General features: G+C 42.4%; 1 protein-coding gene across 1 annotated transcript in view; it reads left to right on the top strand.

The window, feature by feature from the left end:
• Positions 1-17,071, top strand: part of SCTR (secretin receptor) — a 590,525-nt gene that overhangs the window by 139,200 nt on the left and 434,254 nt on the right. The window contains exon 2 of the mRNA XM_069616610.1: positions 498-618. Coding sequence (XP_069472711.1) covers positions 498-618 — 121 coding nt within the window. The remainder of the gene's footprint in view (positions 1-497; positions 619-17,071) is intronic.

Here is a 17,071-nt window from a genome sequence, read left to right as displayed (position 1 = left end):
TGTTGACATGGATATTAATTGTTTTGATTCTTTTTTACTTGTGCCAAAGACACAATGGGTTTATCATAAGCACTAACAGAAAATAAGAAATGTGTACCTACATGTTAGTATCCCCTGTTCCTGGTTTGACCCTGCTTAGGGGCAAGGCTTGCCCTGGGTAAGTACTCGAATGTGTGAATCCATTCTTGGACAAGGGGTGGGAGTACACGTGCACGGGTCGCTCCCTAACTGCACACACGCGCATGTTATGGGCTTCGGGATCTTTGCCAGCGTCAGTTGTGCAAATGCCGTTAGCGCATCCGGCCACATGCAAAGTATATTTAAACATACAAAATAATATGCGTGCAGATTGCATGTTGAAAAAAGGTTTTGAGGACTAGGCCCTAACTGCCTGGCCATTTCTGCACTTTTAGTAGGACAGAAAGTTAGACAAGTGTTCATTGAATGTACATATATATCCCTGAAAGTCAAAAACTATCTTTTTTTCAAATTTGTAGAACCAAACCGTTCAGCTGAAATGTGATTTATTGCTTCTTCTGGATAAGGAAAAAGAGCACTGTTTTGAGTCTTTGTCTGAAGAAAAACAAAATACATCTCAAGAGCAATGGCTGCTACAAGGTAAGCGTTGACATTTTGTGAAGTGATTGTTTCCCTGATGCTAACAGCAGGGCACGAAATGGGCAGGTACTGTCAGGCTCTGCGTCCCAGCACTACTTGAAAGGTAGCACTTGCACTTCGCAGTACGGATAACGTGCTTTATTTTGAGCGTACTGGCACTGTACTAGTTTTCAGTTGGATAGTACGGACCTTTTTAAGGGGGGATAATAGAGATTGCTTTCAAGGGGACAATACCAGCACTTTCCAGGAGAGATAGCAGGGACATGCTACTTTCGTTTGGGGAGAACCAGCATTTCTCAGTAGAAGCAGTAGGGGTACAATACTTTGTACTGACACTTCTCGCTAGGGATAGTAGGCAGCCAATTCTTTGAACTAGAGAGTAAAGCACATCATTGAACGCACAGTGGGGGTGCAGTACATTTGGAGAGTAGTGACACTCCTCAGTAGGAATGAAAGGGATAACCTACTTTCAGTGTGGCCATAGCAGCTCTACTCAGTGGAGGAAACAGGGATACGATACTTTCAGTGGGACAATACCAGCTAGTTAGGAGGCAGTACTTTGGGGGATTAAAAGCAATTATAAATATACCTGCGAGGCTTGAATGTGCTATTTTTCACACAGTGGAAATAGAGTGCTGTAAACCCTTCCTGTCTTCAATCCTTACTTCCAAAGAGTATTCTGCACGAGCAGAGCTCCACATTGTTCCTTGTTGGATGGATTGGCACACTGGTTTTTGCCTTGAATCCTGGTACTTGTAGTGTTGCCACCGGATGTAGCTGGAGAAGCAGCAATGGATGGGCGCCCCACTCCTGCTGTGCTGCACCGCGCCCCAGGAGCTCTGCAGGTGCAATTCTCAAGTGATTGCTTTTGGAATAGCATTGAGCTACTCCCCCTCCGCCCCCCTAATTTAAATATGCTGCATTTTCATCTCGTCTTCAGAGAAAATACTTCATTCATGCAAAATGTGATCAATGCATCATTGCAGTCTAAACATACAGTGGTAAATGGCAGCACCACCATCGCAGGTATTTGTTTTGTTTGTTTTATTTGCTTATGTATAGCGCACCGAACCCAAGGGTATCTGGGCGCTTTACTTGGGTACATAGTTACAATAATATACAGATTCAATAATATACATAGTTACAATAATTTAAAGAAAACTGCTGAGTTACTTAAATACTACCAGCCCAGTGGTAACGGTAGCTTTGCTTCTGGAATACCTCAGGGATATTCCTGGGATACACCTGGCTTTAATTATTTTATTATAACTATTTCTATCCATGTCCACTCTCATGTTGACCGTGCTAATTATGGGTAGTGTATAATTTTTTTTTTTTTTTTTTTTTATTAAGCGTGTAGAGTAAATAAATACAAACTTTTGCTTATTTCGCTCACTTACAAGGCCAAACCATATCTTGAAGTCTTCCTTATATTTCTTATGACAATTCCTCTCATACTTGCCACCTTTTTAATTGTTTATTCAAGTCCTCTTTGGTTTGGCCTGAATATAGGCATATATCAGAGGTTATGCTTTTTCCTTCGTCATAAGATCCTTTACTATTTCACTGTGAGATTCTTGTTTATTTTCCAATTTGACCATCATCGTTTGAAGAAAAATTCCAAGAGCTCTCGTGGTTTTCTGATTTGGGTTATCATACAAGGTTTCCCACCATAAATCGGAATCCAGCCCACACGTCGGCGTTACTGCTGGATGTAAATATAAATCTCTTGCTGATTTTAGTTCAGGGCAAAACATTATTAAGTGTTTTAAAGATTCCACTTCCTGCTCACAAAGCCGGCATATGTTATCACTTACTGTGCTGTATTTTATCAAATTTGTTTTTGTTCTTAGGATATTTAATCTAAATCGTAAAATTAGATCCCGATGAATTGGGTTACCACTCTTTTTCAGATAACTAGGTAGAGTTTTTGGAGTTGATCTAAGATTATTTGAGAGAGTGTGAGATTTGGAATTGGCGCAAGCAGTTTCTGTTTTATCCCAGTCAGCACACAGTAACGCAGTCTTCACCCTTTTTGGGTTATTGCATAATGTGTCCTCAGACATATTTAAGTTCTGTAAAAGATCTTTACATTTTTCTTTCCAGCTAGACAGTGGCCAGAATTGTGCTTTACTGTTTTCGTCCTTTAAGATTTCATATTGTGGTGGACAATCTTTGATTAGTGTCTTTCTAAATGTTAATAGGGCTTTCCATATGATTATGGCCTGCAGGGAGTGCAGGCCCAATTCATGTCGTATTATGCTCATTGGGACGCATTGAGGTAATCTCATTAGTCTTCTCCAAAATGTAGCTTCAACCTTGCCCCAAAATTCTGATGGTATTCTGAGTGCTGTATCTCCAGCATAAGCAACAGTTGTTCATGCCACGACTGCAAACATGTTTCAATAACCAAACGTGTTATGCTGACTCTTTTACACATTCCAGGTGGAAAGTGGCGAGAGGGAGGGCATCATAGATGCTCACTTTCTTATCTCGTTCCAATGTACCAAGGCAACTGTATTGAAGGCGTGCTTCCCTTCTGTACTGTAATGATATAATATATGATATGGCCTTTATAACGTGCCTATGCACAAGTGTTTCAAGAAGCCAAGAAACATGTTTACAATTTCTGCATATATTGTGAGTGTAGCCGCAGCATCATGGAAATTCTTCAGAGGGAATACTCGCATGTATTGTGAGCACAAGCATCATGAAAGTGATCTACAGTGGGTTTGCTGGCATATACTGTGGGCCCATCCTCATGAATGTTTTACATTGGGAATTCTGGCACATATTGTGAATCGTTCTTTCTCTCTTCTTGTCCCTTTACACTGGAATGCTCTCCCACTCTCTCTTCATTCCATCTCTCTCTATTCTTATTTCTGGGGCTCCTTCAGATCTTATCTTCTTTCTACTGGTTAAGGAAGGTTAATCTAATCACAGAATTCCTCTGTGTTTCACATTTTTTTTTCTGCATTTTAAATGTACCGTTTTTGTTCTTATGCACAGTGCTTTGGCGTAAAGCGCTATAAATACAGATAAATACAAATGTGATACTATAAACAGTTTACAGTCACAATGCTGGCATATATCGTGGGCACAGGCATCATGAACTATTGTCGAATTCTCCTACTGTTGGTGACCTGGCATCTGCTGAATTCTTTTGATGTATTACCTTACTGTAAATTGTTTAGCTTTTTTCCCCATTTTTAAAAATGTTTTTCTGAAAAATGCATCATTTCAACCCATTTAAAAAACATCTTGCAGGTAACCGTCCAGATCCCCCTATGTTCTTACGGGTGCCTGGCTGTGCCTGTTCCCTCATGCCACCCTCACCTTCCCCCTGGCATCAAAGCTGCCTCCACCATATTGGGTGTGACACGACGGTGCCAACTACTGACTTCCTAGGGTAGGGCTGCTGGGAGAACGAGCGGCTAAAGTGCACAAGTCACTCTCCAACACATTTGAACCGTGGAAGTGAGATCGGTAGGCTGCTGCTGAAAGACTGTGATGCTTTGTGTCATGTTCTGGGCTTCCATTCAGTTAGAGAAGGCACCGTCCCTCTCCTGCCTTCTCACGCTGTGTTGCAAATGCTCAGACGTTCTAGCTGTTGCATGATAAAAAGTGGGGTTATGTAAAATGAACCCTCTGTTGGCTTCTCATCGTTATTCTCACACTCGCCCATTTGCCCATCCTCACATTCCCATTGATTTGCCCATCCTCAAACTCTTTTATCCATCCCTAAATGCTTATTTAGTAATCCATTCTTCCATATCCCACACTGGTGTATCCGTCCATACATCACATCCTCACACCATTACATGGCCTTAACATTTCATTCATTTATCCATCTTCAAAATTGGTCATTAATCCTTCAGGCAGCATACCCTTACTCATACATCTATAGAGGTGGAGGAGCCAAATGGCTGGCTCTACCTGGGCTCGAGACCCTCTGGAAATCATGAGCCAAGAAAGAGCCGAGCCAGACAGTAAGGGTACAGATCTTGGTAAAGGTGGGGGCTTTTGGTGGGAGCTGGGAGTCGACAAGAAAGAGATAGAGGGGGAAATAGGTGCTGTGAATACAACTAGTGCCTACCCTTCAGATTTTGGACCTTTGGGGTCAGTCCTGCAAATGAGGGACATCCTCCTGGTTCAAGCGATGCCTGCCGGGCTATTTATTAGCTTCGGATGCTGCAGACTTACACAAAGAGGGTACAAGAGTGCTACTGGCCCACATGAAAGCTCCATGCAACCAAACATGGAAATAGCCCAATAAGTAGGGAGGACAGATTGGGAATGAGCTGTTAGGGGCTGTAAATGGCCAGCGGAGAAGCCTGTGAGGGCGAATCGAGACGGCCAAGAGAAACTAGTGAATCTAAAAGAGGCCATTACTGGAGAAAAAGGGGTTGGGGGGTCACCTTTTCAGGCAACAGCAGCTACAACTGGCAGATGGAACCAGGAGTGCAAATATGAGAGCCTGAGGCTGGAACAGAGACTCAGAGATTAAAGAAATTTAAGAGCACTGAATAATGTGGGGATGGTCCCCACCAGCAGTGACTAAAGTTAAGAGGAGCCAGCACTCCTCAGCTGGCTTAGGGGTTTGAAATATGTTCCAGTTGGAGGAGCACGATATCCATTATGAGTGATAAGGGCAGGATCTCACTTATTATTGGGTTGGACACCATATCTCTTACGCGTCAGAAGGGCACTATTTCTCTTACTAAGAGTGAGAAGGTGTCACAACCCCAGGCATCAGTGAGAGCTTCTCACCAACATCTACTTCACACCTTGTGGCGGTTCCAATGTTGGCATCCAAGCCACATTGGCTTATAGTGCTAGGCATGTTGGACAAGCTCAGCATCTCCTGTGGAAAGTTGAACGTGGATGCTGCCAACTTGCACAGGCAGCGTGCACATTGTTTAAAAGAGCACTGCTATGCATTATGATGACAACTTCAGAACTGAGGCCTCCATTCATCAGCCATGGCAGTGAAGGGTTCTGCATGGAACTTGGAGATGTGCGTCTTAAACTCTTTGTGAGTTCTACCCATTTTTTTCGTTTGCTGTTGTCCTGTCCTGCCCTGAATTGCCTATCATGCATTCAGCTGTTGCCCTTTCCTTTCTCACTACCCTCTCCTTCCAGCCCTTTGCTCAGGTTAGCGGTCTGTAGAAACTATTTCCTTGCTTGCTTCTTCCTGTCCTGCTCTTGGCCTGGCCACTGACTCCCCCTTGTTGTAACCTGTTTTCAACTTCTCTGAGTGCTCTACTACCAGCAGGCTTCTGAGCTCCCAATTACATGTGGTCACAAGTACTAGCCACCCACATTCTAGTGCTTGAACTTTCTCTATGCCTGGGTGCATGTGGGGGGATCCCAGTGTGGCATGGATAATTAATACCATATATTCTTTGGTGTTGGGTTCACAGGGTTTGGGAAAGCAAGCATATCGGATCAACCAGGTGGACCTAGAAGCCCGTGTGAGAACCAGATAATCATGTGCATGGCATTAGTGCAAAGTAAAGCTGGACAGAATGGCACTATAACCTTAAGAGTGAAACTGATGCCATATCCGCAGCTGAGAGTAAGACATATACCATGTACATTACTGAGCGTGACAAGGGGTTATATGCCTTAGCAACGAATTGGGGCACCATACCCCCAAGTAGGTGCCATCCTCCTTATCTGTATGCATGACCATATCACCAAAAGAAAAAGCACTGTGGCACTATTACATTTCTAGAATTGCTAAAATCAACTCATTATGACATCTTGTATAAGTATTATCTTCCTCTGCTTTAAATGATTGTCCAATACTCTTTTTAAATTGTGATATTGTCTGAAGATTTGATGTACTTTTTATGGATTTCTTCTCTTTTTCTAAATCCGAATGAAAGAATCTTGCTTATGTTATATGACACATTCTGAAACTATTTTCTTAGAGTATTTACTGGGAGGAATTTCCAGGTTTTTAACAGATAAAGCCCTAGACCCTATAGGTATTTATCCCGACCAACTCCCCATTATAAATAAACAAATGTGAACTTGTTCTTTGTGTGTTACATGGTTTGTCTATCTGGCATTACGGCTAGAGAAGTGCAGGGGTGGACTGGGAACTAAAAGAGGCCCTGGAAATAATTACTGAGGACCAAAAGAGGCCCTGGAAATAAAGTTCAAAGTGGCCCCATATGACACTTTTTCAGCAAGTCCAATGCTTTTCCTATGAGAAAATGTTGAAATGCTACACAAAAGAGGCCCTGAATGCAGAGGCCCACCAGGAAATCTCCAGAGTTCCCTATAGTCCAGTCCACCGCTGGAGAAGTGGGATCAATAGAACTTGACCACAAGGTTCCACCCAGGCAGCTCCAGATCTGGAAAAATGCATGACTACACGCAGTAAGGAAGTCAGATAGAGCGACACTACCCACCAGTGATACCCGTAGGGCAGAATGCTGTGGATTATATAACTGAGGGAGAAATGTAATCCCTCCTGGGAAGAGGGCATGTGAGATGATAGACCCAGAATCAGGGTTAACAGCTAATCATGCTTCATATGTGAGTACTGGTGTAAAGGATGGAGACTGTATTCTATTCCTCAATTAGGAAGGCCATTCATATCAGGTGGCAGTGAAACAGCCATTCGCACAGGGTATCTGTGAGAAAGTAGGCAGCGCTGAGATACAGCAACAATCTCACTTGCCACTCATGGAGAGAGGGAGAGAGGGAGAGACAGAGAGAGAGGGAGAGACAGAAAGAGAGAGAGAGAGAAAGAGGGGAAAAAGGCTTTAAAATCTCCACTATACATAAGGATTGCTTGTGAGCAAACCCAATCTCCTACCCTCCCCTAGTCTTTTCAGCTGTACAGGGAGAAGCACTTTGAGGACTATCCTGACCACTGAAGAGGAAGTTGTGCAATGACAGTGGCCCGTGTCCCTGCAGAAAAGGGTTTTAAACATCATGTGGAACAGAATTCGAGGCAGGTGGGTGAAAATGATATCAACTTTTAGGATCCCATCCTTTCCAGGGGACAGTGATGTACTTCACTCACTCCCACCTCACTGCGGCTCAGCGAGGTCTTGCAAAGACGCAAGGAAATGTCTTCTTAAGATTGTCCGACATGCCAACTACTCTCATAGAGTGTGTTTTATAGTATTTCAGAAAAATATTCACCAGGATAATAAAGAGTTCTTCTCTCTAGTGATTGACAGTTCTTAGGTCTGCTGACAGGCGCTGTAGAAACAGGTGACAATTCTCTGTGAAGCACTTTGCTTGGTCACTGACTCTACAGATGACTTTTTTCTTTATAGCTGGGGGTTCCTTACCTTTCCAGTGTCCGAGAATGCATACCTTTGCGGTCATCAAGGCAGCAGTCACTCATCTGACAATGTGTTTATTTACTTCCTCAAGTCATGAAGAATTGCTACTTTGTCAAATCTAGGAAACATAAGACCTGAGTATTCTCGAATCACTCCCCAAAATGATTTCCAACAGGTTTTGAGTTTGTGTTTAATGCACTTCCATAGGATATATATGAGGCTGCCCTTGTTTCGCCATATCTACAACATTGATTATTATCTGACAGCCCTGACTGAGGGATGTATATGGGGTGTAGCACCAATCGTGTAAAATTTTGAATTGCGTTTTAATAATAATAATAATAATTTGGCATTTATATAGCTTTACAAACCCTTGGGTATTACCCACGGTGTGTGGTGCTCATTTATCGACCTCGGAAGGATGAAAGGCTGAGTTTGGCCTGGCCGGGATTCGAACCAGCGTTAGCAAGCTCTGCACGGATGTCAAAGCAAGCGCTCTGCTGTGCCACTTGACCGGCTTTAACCCTGTTTCACGAATATATTTATTGTGGGAGCCCTCTATGGAAGACCATTGTGAATCAGAAATGTGAGGAATTAATTGCCCCTCCCAGATCTTCCTAAAACAAATCGCTGTGGTTTTGGAATGTGTCAGATTTAGCATTTGAGATTATAATGTATATATTAAAATAGGTTGAGTGGTGGGAACTGAAATGGGTTTAGCAATAGCAGAGGATGGGAGATCTGTATGGAGGATTCGTAAAGCAATTACTACTCAGTGGTGTAGTTGGAGGAACTTCAAGAAGTACTGAGGTAAAGGGGCAAGTTGAGACACTATATTCCTGAGTGATAGGAAGTTGTTATTAGCATAAAGCAAATCCTGCAGATGGGTACGTCTTTGCCAATATATGATATTGTTTGCTATTCCGAGATACTAATTGTGCCACAGTGAAGTCTCCCTGTAAAAATATGTATACATACTGAACAGCTTATGCACTCTTTGCCATGTAAATGCATTGGATTTTAGGATTGTATGAGATCTCCTGAAAGATGGCAGGCTGAACAAACTTTTAATATAGTGCTGGTCCAGTAAGATCTGTCTTTCCTGTAATACCCGAATTACTGCATAGTCTAAACATCTGGTATGACCTAGTCACCAGGAAGTAGATCTCTATGTCTGGAAAACTTAATCCTCTTGAATCGGTGCTGGCTTGTAGTTTTCTCCTGTTCAACCCGGGCGTACCATGCCCCCATAGAAAGCATTAAATCTCTTTAGTGACTCTGACCCACCAGAATTATTCAGGAATAATAGGGCACACACCAGTTTGGAAGCTGCAACAATTTTTGGGGATCAAATCTTTCCCAGTACGTACATGTTAAATAGTGGCCATTTATCTAAATCTAGTTTGATTCCCTCCCCTACTCTGTGAAGATTGTTTTCCAAACCAGTCTCTATTCTAGTGTTTAATACAATTCGTAAGTACCTAAGATTTTTTCTTAACCCATTTGGATCTGAAATCTCTTGAATCTTTCTCCATGGAAAACAGTTTCAGGGGCAATGCCTTGCATTCATCCCAGTAATTTTATATCCAGAATATGAGGATAATTCTGAAATTAATGCAATCATTTAAGGACTGAATACCCTAGGGTTGGCCACTACCAGCAACATCTCATACACATATAGAAAGATCTTGACTTCTCCTATCGGAAGATTGATGCCTGAAATATTTGCATTTTGCCCATAGTTAATGCCCGTGACTCTAGTACTAATAGAAATAGTACCAGGAAAAGGGGCAGCCGATTCCACCAGAGATTCTGAAAGGTTCTGAAAAAGAAGCATTACCTGCAATGTTTGCTGATGGTTCCATGTGTACAAGTTTAAGTATGGCAGTAAACCGTTTGCCTACAGTCTGAATTTATGCATCCTTTCAAAATGATATGACCCTTGCGCTGTGTGGAAAGCTTTTTCGGTCCGAGGATAAATGTGGTCATCCTGAATGTAGAAATGTTAACTAAGATGTTCATGCCTTTATTTATTAAGGAGATGGGCCTTTAACTGTGGCACATGGCATGATCCCTATCCGCTTTTGGGATCAGTGTAATAACTGCTTCATTAAACTCTGACTTAGGGCCTCATTACACGGAAGGCGGTGAGCCATGGCGCTATTAGCGCCATGGCTCATGCCGGTAAAATACCGGCACCGCCTTGGCGGAAAGGGGATTTACCGCCCCATTCCTAGGTTGGTGGGGCGGTAAATCCCCCTTCCGCCATTGCCCTTCCCCATTCCCATTTCTGCCCCATAGGGCTCTATGGGAATGGGGAAGGCGCTAATTACGGCACCGCAATTTTGCGGTGCCGTAATTAGCTCTGAGGTCCCTTAGCGGGTTGGTTTTTAACGCCTGCAAAAAGCAGGCGTTAAAGCACCAACCCGCTAAGGGACCTCGTAGTGAGGCGGTAATGGTTAACGGTCACCGTTACCATTAACGGTGGCCGTTAACCATTACCGCATTCCGTGTAATGAGGCCCTTAGTGCTATTCTGAGCTATTGCACCCTGAAACATTTGCGGAAGTATTGTGTTGACTACATATGTTATAGAATTCACTGTGAAGGCTTTACTCAATGGTAATGACTTAGTTGCTTGCAGGCTTTCTCTTTCATTTGTCAGGGCTTCCAGAATTGAATCTCTCAAAGTTGGGGACATTATTTTTTTAAAGAAAATTGTTCAAACTGCCTATATGTGCATTCACATCTTTAGGTGTACATAATGTTTCACAAAATAACCTAAATACTTCGCTAACAGTTTGCAGATCGGATTTCAGAAAACTGTTCATTTCCTTAGCGATCCTTAGCGATGGGATTTCCTTCAGTTTCTCTTTCGGTAAAATCTGTGCCAGTAAGAGTTTGTTTGCTTATTCCCCTTGCTCATATTGTCTTTGTTTAAGACAAAATAAAGCATAACCAGCTACTCTAGAATGAATGACATTAAAGGCATAATTTGGCTGCTGCTTATGTTCTTAGCAGGACGTCAGAAGGGTTGTGGACATATTTCATGCAGATGATGCAGTTTTAATAGCAACATCACCACAAGGCCTGAAGGAATCCCTCTCAATTTATTTAAGGAAATCAAGGGAACTCAAGGGAGCCAGGTCTCAGTATAAATACTGTGAAAACTAAGAGCAGATATTGGGGGGAGAAATATATTGTTTAAATGTAACAGTAATTACAGTAGTGGAGTAATAAAATACTAGACTAAATGAGTAATTAACAGAGTAGGTAGGGTTTAAAAAGTGGACATGGGGTGGGATAGAGAGAGTGGGAGTAAATTGTGAGGGTTGGGTTTGAAAGAAAAGAGGAAATAAATAAATAACTAAATAAATACAAAAGAGGGGGGAAATGCAGTTTGAAACATGCTGCTGCCTGCTTGGGACTCTGTTGCATCTCTGGGGGCCATATGGGAGGTGTTGGGGCCTCCCATAGCTGGTGAGGGTATGGCTGCTGTCCCCCCACTGCCCTGGGGGGGGTCCAGCTTCTCCCCAACACAGTGGTCATTAAGCCGAAACTCGGGAAGAACATCACGCTTCAAATAAAGATCGATGATTCTCAAATTGAACAAGTTGATAGCTTTGACTATCTAGGTGTGAGATTTCGGACGAGACCAGGATGGGCCCTTCAGATAAACAGGGCGACCGTTAGGCTGAACAAATTTCGTGGGGCTATTTTATCCTTCTTTTCTAGCCATTGGAGTGGTGCAATTACGCCTACATTAGAACTCTATCAGAAAAAGGTGGCTTTAGCAGCTCTTTATGGCTCAGAGCTATGGGGGTATGAAGATGTCGAGACGATTGTTAGAAGGGAAGATAATGTCCTGAAAAGATTGTTATTAGTACCCCCTAGTGCCCGACTGCTTTAGTTCATATGTAGTATGGCACATTTCCCATAAGCACCAACTTTATGTTTCGGCCTGTGTCCTTACGAGTAAGAGTCTGGACCCAGCCAGTCTTGGAGCCGTGTAGGGATGCTCTTTTACACATCATGTCTTTTGCAGTAGCAAGAAGCTTGAAATGGCTTTCCCACATAAAAAAAAAACTATTATCCTTTTTAAACATGGCCAGGTATTGGAATGATCCTGAGAGCCTTTGTGCAATTAATTTGAATGAAGCCCTTGATAGGCAAAGAGCACAGAATCTTCTACTCCTCGAGGTTTCAAGGCTACAGTTGGGCCCAGACTATCTTGCCCGGAGGCATAGAGTTGGATTTAAGGCCTACCTGGACCTGATCAAGCCCGCACATGCGGATCACTTTATATGAGGCTACGATTGGGGATCCTGCCAGTAGCTGCTATCACTTCCGAATGGAAAGACACAGATTCATCCATCTGCCCATTGTGCGACACCGCCGAAGAGACACCTGCACTTTTCATTTTATCTTTCAAGCTTACTGAGCGGCTGAGGTGGTTGTACTTGAGACCCTTATTGCTGGAAGCATAGTATCACAACATGTGGCCATGCATCAGAATTTTAGAGCCGATAATTAACGACTTGTTCTTAATTTGCATTTTCATTAGAATCAGCCTGTCAGTTCCATCCCCCAAACCCTGGAAAGGACGACATGCAAGCAATTACATTTTCTGCTGCTATTTGGAGCGCTATGCAGCCCCCTGGAATGCGATATGGAATGCGATATGGGTCTTCAGTAGTAAAGCTATGTCTGGAACCTGGGGGTTTATATATGAAAGGATCTTTTTTTACTTTTAATGAAGCTCATTGACATTCAATGAAACCATCTTCAGACAGCCATTGCCTGCGAGAGAGAAATGTATGGTTCCCCTGCAATGCCTAGGCACATACTCTCCTCAACAAGAATCTGAAGTATCAGATCAATGTGATAGAGACATGTTGGTGAATACCTTATAATATCTTGCAATGAAACTGAAACTCCAACAACAATTCAGCCCAACAGGGGCACAATAGATATACAAACGGTATGCCATTGTAATAAAGGTAACTAAAAACAAATACAGTTGCATGCTTTTAGGTAGGCGGGCCCCGTTTACAACCACCTTCAACCTGGTACCATGGTCAGAAGTCCAAGCTGTCCGTTTTCCTCCTTACTCGTTATGGGAAAGGGGATGTGCACATATATATAGTGAACCAGCCTATGATGACGAGTGTATGTGAGTGCCAACAGCTACTGCAGCCTTAGCGTATTGTAGAGACTACATTGTAATGAAGGCACAGAGATGTGCACAATAAAAGATGGGACCAAATGACAGGTTCAAGTAAATTCCTTTTTGATATCAGATTGAGCCAGCTCTTTGGTCTACAATGTCTTTATTCGGTAGCTAAATGTGTCTCGTGGTTGAGTCCGTGTTTGAGTCCAGTCAAACTCCAGTGAGCAGTGGGAGCAGACCGTTCGACTTGTGGATTGCACTCTGTGACTGAAAACAACTCTGTCCCTTTAAATGAAAGGATCTCCTATAAAGACCCTTTTCTGAAGCGTGCTGCTTCCTCGACCCTGAAACACAGATGTAAATCGGGCATCCGGTGGCGTTCGGTAAGTGACACAACTAGTGATATGGTAGCGAATCATGTGACTGCCGAGTGTGTCAATGTGGATGCAGACACAGAGGTGAGATGGGAGGAAAGCGAGGACACTTGCAGCACTGTGAATCGCGGCACAGACACACTTGATATAACGGATGCCAAGCTAAATGAGATCGGATCATTTATGGATCCGCCGTGAGACGCATTGCTGCCGCCGACCCTGGGGGGAGGGGGTGAATGTACAGACAAGCCAATACCAACTATGCCCAACCCTAGCACCAGCGCTAGCAGAGTATAAAACTGCAAACATTACAAACTTATCATCAGCAACACGAAATCGCAGCATGGACAAGCGGAAAGAAATAAAGCTCCTCTCTTCCGTAGCCGAAGGCATAACGAACGATAGACCCGGCTCACCAGGCGAGCAATGTCACTGGGCGCAAAAAAAGCCATGAAATTACAACAAACGGTGATCCAGCCCACGGGCTAGCCAATGTGAGCAATCTTGACGGTACTACAGATGGTATTACAGATGACACGCACAAATGGGAACCAGAACCAGAAATGGAATGATCCTAAGCTCCTATTTACCAATTCCCTGCAGACAGCTCTCAGCAAAATTTTCCATTGTGAAAAGAGCAGAGCGGCAATGACTCCAATGGCCATAAAAAATGCCACAAATAACGCAGCCACAATTTTGTCTAATCAATCGATGATATATCAAATCTACATCAGGATGAAGATCTATGGGTTGAACCCAAGTCACAATCTAAAGAGGATAATAACAAACAGGAATTCTTGAAAGACAATTTATGTTGTCAACTGGATACTTTAGAGCGGGATGAACAGTTGAAAAACCACACAAGAAATCAAATGTCAACACCGTTGATCATCAAAAGAAGGAATAAAAGAAGCTTGAGTCTGAATGAAACTTCTATAGCACCTGAAATATGGGCATGCGAATGGCGACAAAGCTTTATAAAAAAAATGAAAACAAGAGACAGGCAAGGCCTAGGTAAAACACAGCTCATTAATGAGATGATCAACGACGATATGAACCACTCAACAGAAACCCAAAGCAGCTGCCATATTGCAGTTGAAAAAGAAAGACGTTGAGACCCAGTTAGTAAAAAAGCTCCCCAACTATGGGAGATCTGTATAAATGATAAGCAGGAAATATTGAGAGGTTGCTTCAATAGGAAGACGCTGCTCTCTACTGAGGACAAGGAAATCCAAAGCCCCCAAAAAATGTGAAACACGAAGAGATACGAACCAACAGCATCTGCAGGTAATGAGTCTCTGTTGAATGAATTACATCATGTTAGGGGAAAAGGCCAGAGGAACAGATGTCAATGTGACTCAGATGACCAAAATGAATCGTCTGGACTCGTAGAAACGAGAGAAAAACGACATATAAACAAGAAGTTAACGGATGAAAAAAAATTGAGTGGTGAGGGTTCAAGCACTCTAACGACTGAAAAAAGACATCTGTGAATTGCTGCAGGTATGCAGATACATAATAACGTCATGGCAGCATTGACGATTTCCTTAGCCCCTTATACTAAATTATATGAAACCATAAACAACAATGTTAAGGATAACACAACAATGCTCGCGTTGATACATTCAAAATTAATCTCCATGGTTGTAACCAAAGTTGAGGAGCACCTAAACCAGGAGGCAGAGACCTCAGCAGTTTGGCAAAGGAGGCTCTACGACCTGGCATGTAGTGATCAGGGCAAAAAATCTGTATTTATGCAGACTCTACTGGACTCAATAAAATGGATGAGAAAAACGGCTGAAAAGTAAGGCGAGGGAGACCTACAAAGTAGCAAATATAGACAAGGGGCAAAGCCAAGCATCACATGGCACCATTGAACAAGAACCTGATGTCTTCAATCAATCAATTAATGTGGCAAAGTCTTCTAAGATTCAAACAATCTCAAGCACGATAAACAATACTCCTCATGAAGAAACTAACATAAAGGAGCAACAGTGTCAACCAACAAACAAAAAAACAGTGAAAGATATGCCTATAATGCATATTGCTATAGCAATGGTCGAAATATAGGTCCGGAAAAACAAGTGCCCTTACCTGCGGGTCCAAATGAAACAAGAGAGCGAAAAAGACGTGGGGGGGGGGTAGAGAGACAACTCTGCACCACCTAATCAACAAGGATGTCAAGATTCCCCCAAATACCAATTTGAAGGAAGTCATATCAACAAAGAGGAAACCTAGTGGATGTGACAGCATTTATCCAGTGTTTACATCAAAGTAAGGGTGGGCTACGGAAAGAACAGAAATTGAGGAAGAGAAGGGAATACAAACGAACGTTAAAAACAAGATTGAGAGTGAAAAAAGAAATGCTAAAACATTTTTTTTTAATAAAAGCGGCCCCAAATCGAAAATGACCAGATCTAGGGCCTTCCTTCACAACATCCATATATTGCCGCGCACTAACACCACCCAAAAAAAACCAAAAAGCTAAGTGAAGAGGGAAAGGACATAATCCGCTGTGAAAAAAGAAAAGTCGCAATCAAGCTTGACTCTTCTGTGGATGAGAGTGAGCTTGCATCAGACGTAGAAGATATAGAGGTGACACACAATCTGATTGACGATGTGTCTTTTTATATTGAAGATAACAAACCGATGGATGACAATGAAAAAAATGATTTAGGGGAATTAGTCCACTCTTTGGATGTCCTGAATGGTACAGAGCTAAATATTACCTATGGCGTCTCCAGTAATGAGGAAGAACACGAGGAGGACTCCTTCATGGAAGATGTCTCCTTCGCAACGATGGAGCAAAAACGTAAATCAAGACAGGTTGTGGAGACAAATAAAAAGACTGACCAATTGAAATGCCAAAGGTTACTAATTGGAATCCAACAAGGTCGGTGAGACTCTTGGATAAACGTGATGTAGGAAAAAAAACTGAGTCCGGTAATCAACCTACCGGGGAATCCAAACCAAAAGTGAGGATTGAAAATATTCTCATTGAAAAAAATGAAACAAATCTGAATCGGACAAATGTGCTACATTTTCTACACTCTGTATCACAACTAAAGGAAATCGGAACCGACGATATTGCGGTTGTCGTGTACACAGATGAAAACAGAGTTGACAGAGTAATTCTACATCTAAACTCAGTTAAAACAAAGAACATATTGTTAAAGGGAGCTGCAAAGTTACAAAATGGGGTTATGAGTTAAAAGATCACAGGAACGACAACTTGGATAGTACTACAAAATCTGTACAAAATAAAAGGACCAAAATATTGGCAAGAAACGAGAAAGTACCTGAACCAAAAAATAAAACGAAAACAGGAAGAAAATATATACAGATTACATTTGGAGATAGCAATATGGAAAAACAATTTAAAGATCAAAAACAGAACAAACAGGAATCTTTGGGAAACAACAACGATTGGTTGTGGGTGGCCAGCTCTTTAGTTACTACTAAAAAGAACTTGCAAACGAAGAGCGATGGAAATTAACAGGATTCCTTAATCTACTGGATCACAAGGGGATTTAAACTCCTGTTTAATAACCTGAGCAAAGACCTGGGAAATGCATCTATTAAATGCTTACAAGAGACTTG

Source organism: Ambystoma mexicanum, chromosome 9 (assembly GCF_040938575.1).
Source record: "Ambystoma mexicanum isolate Mex_15411 chromosome 9, UKY_AmexF1_1, whole genome shotgun sequence".
NCBI lineage: Eukaryota > Metazoa > Chordata > Amphibia > Caudata > Ambystomatidae > Ambystoma > Ambystoma mexicanum.
The sequence above is the reverse complement of the archived record's forward strand: the minus strand, read 5'-3'. Positions and strand labels throughout refer to the sequence as shown.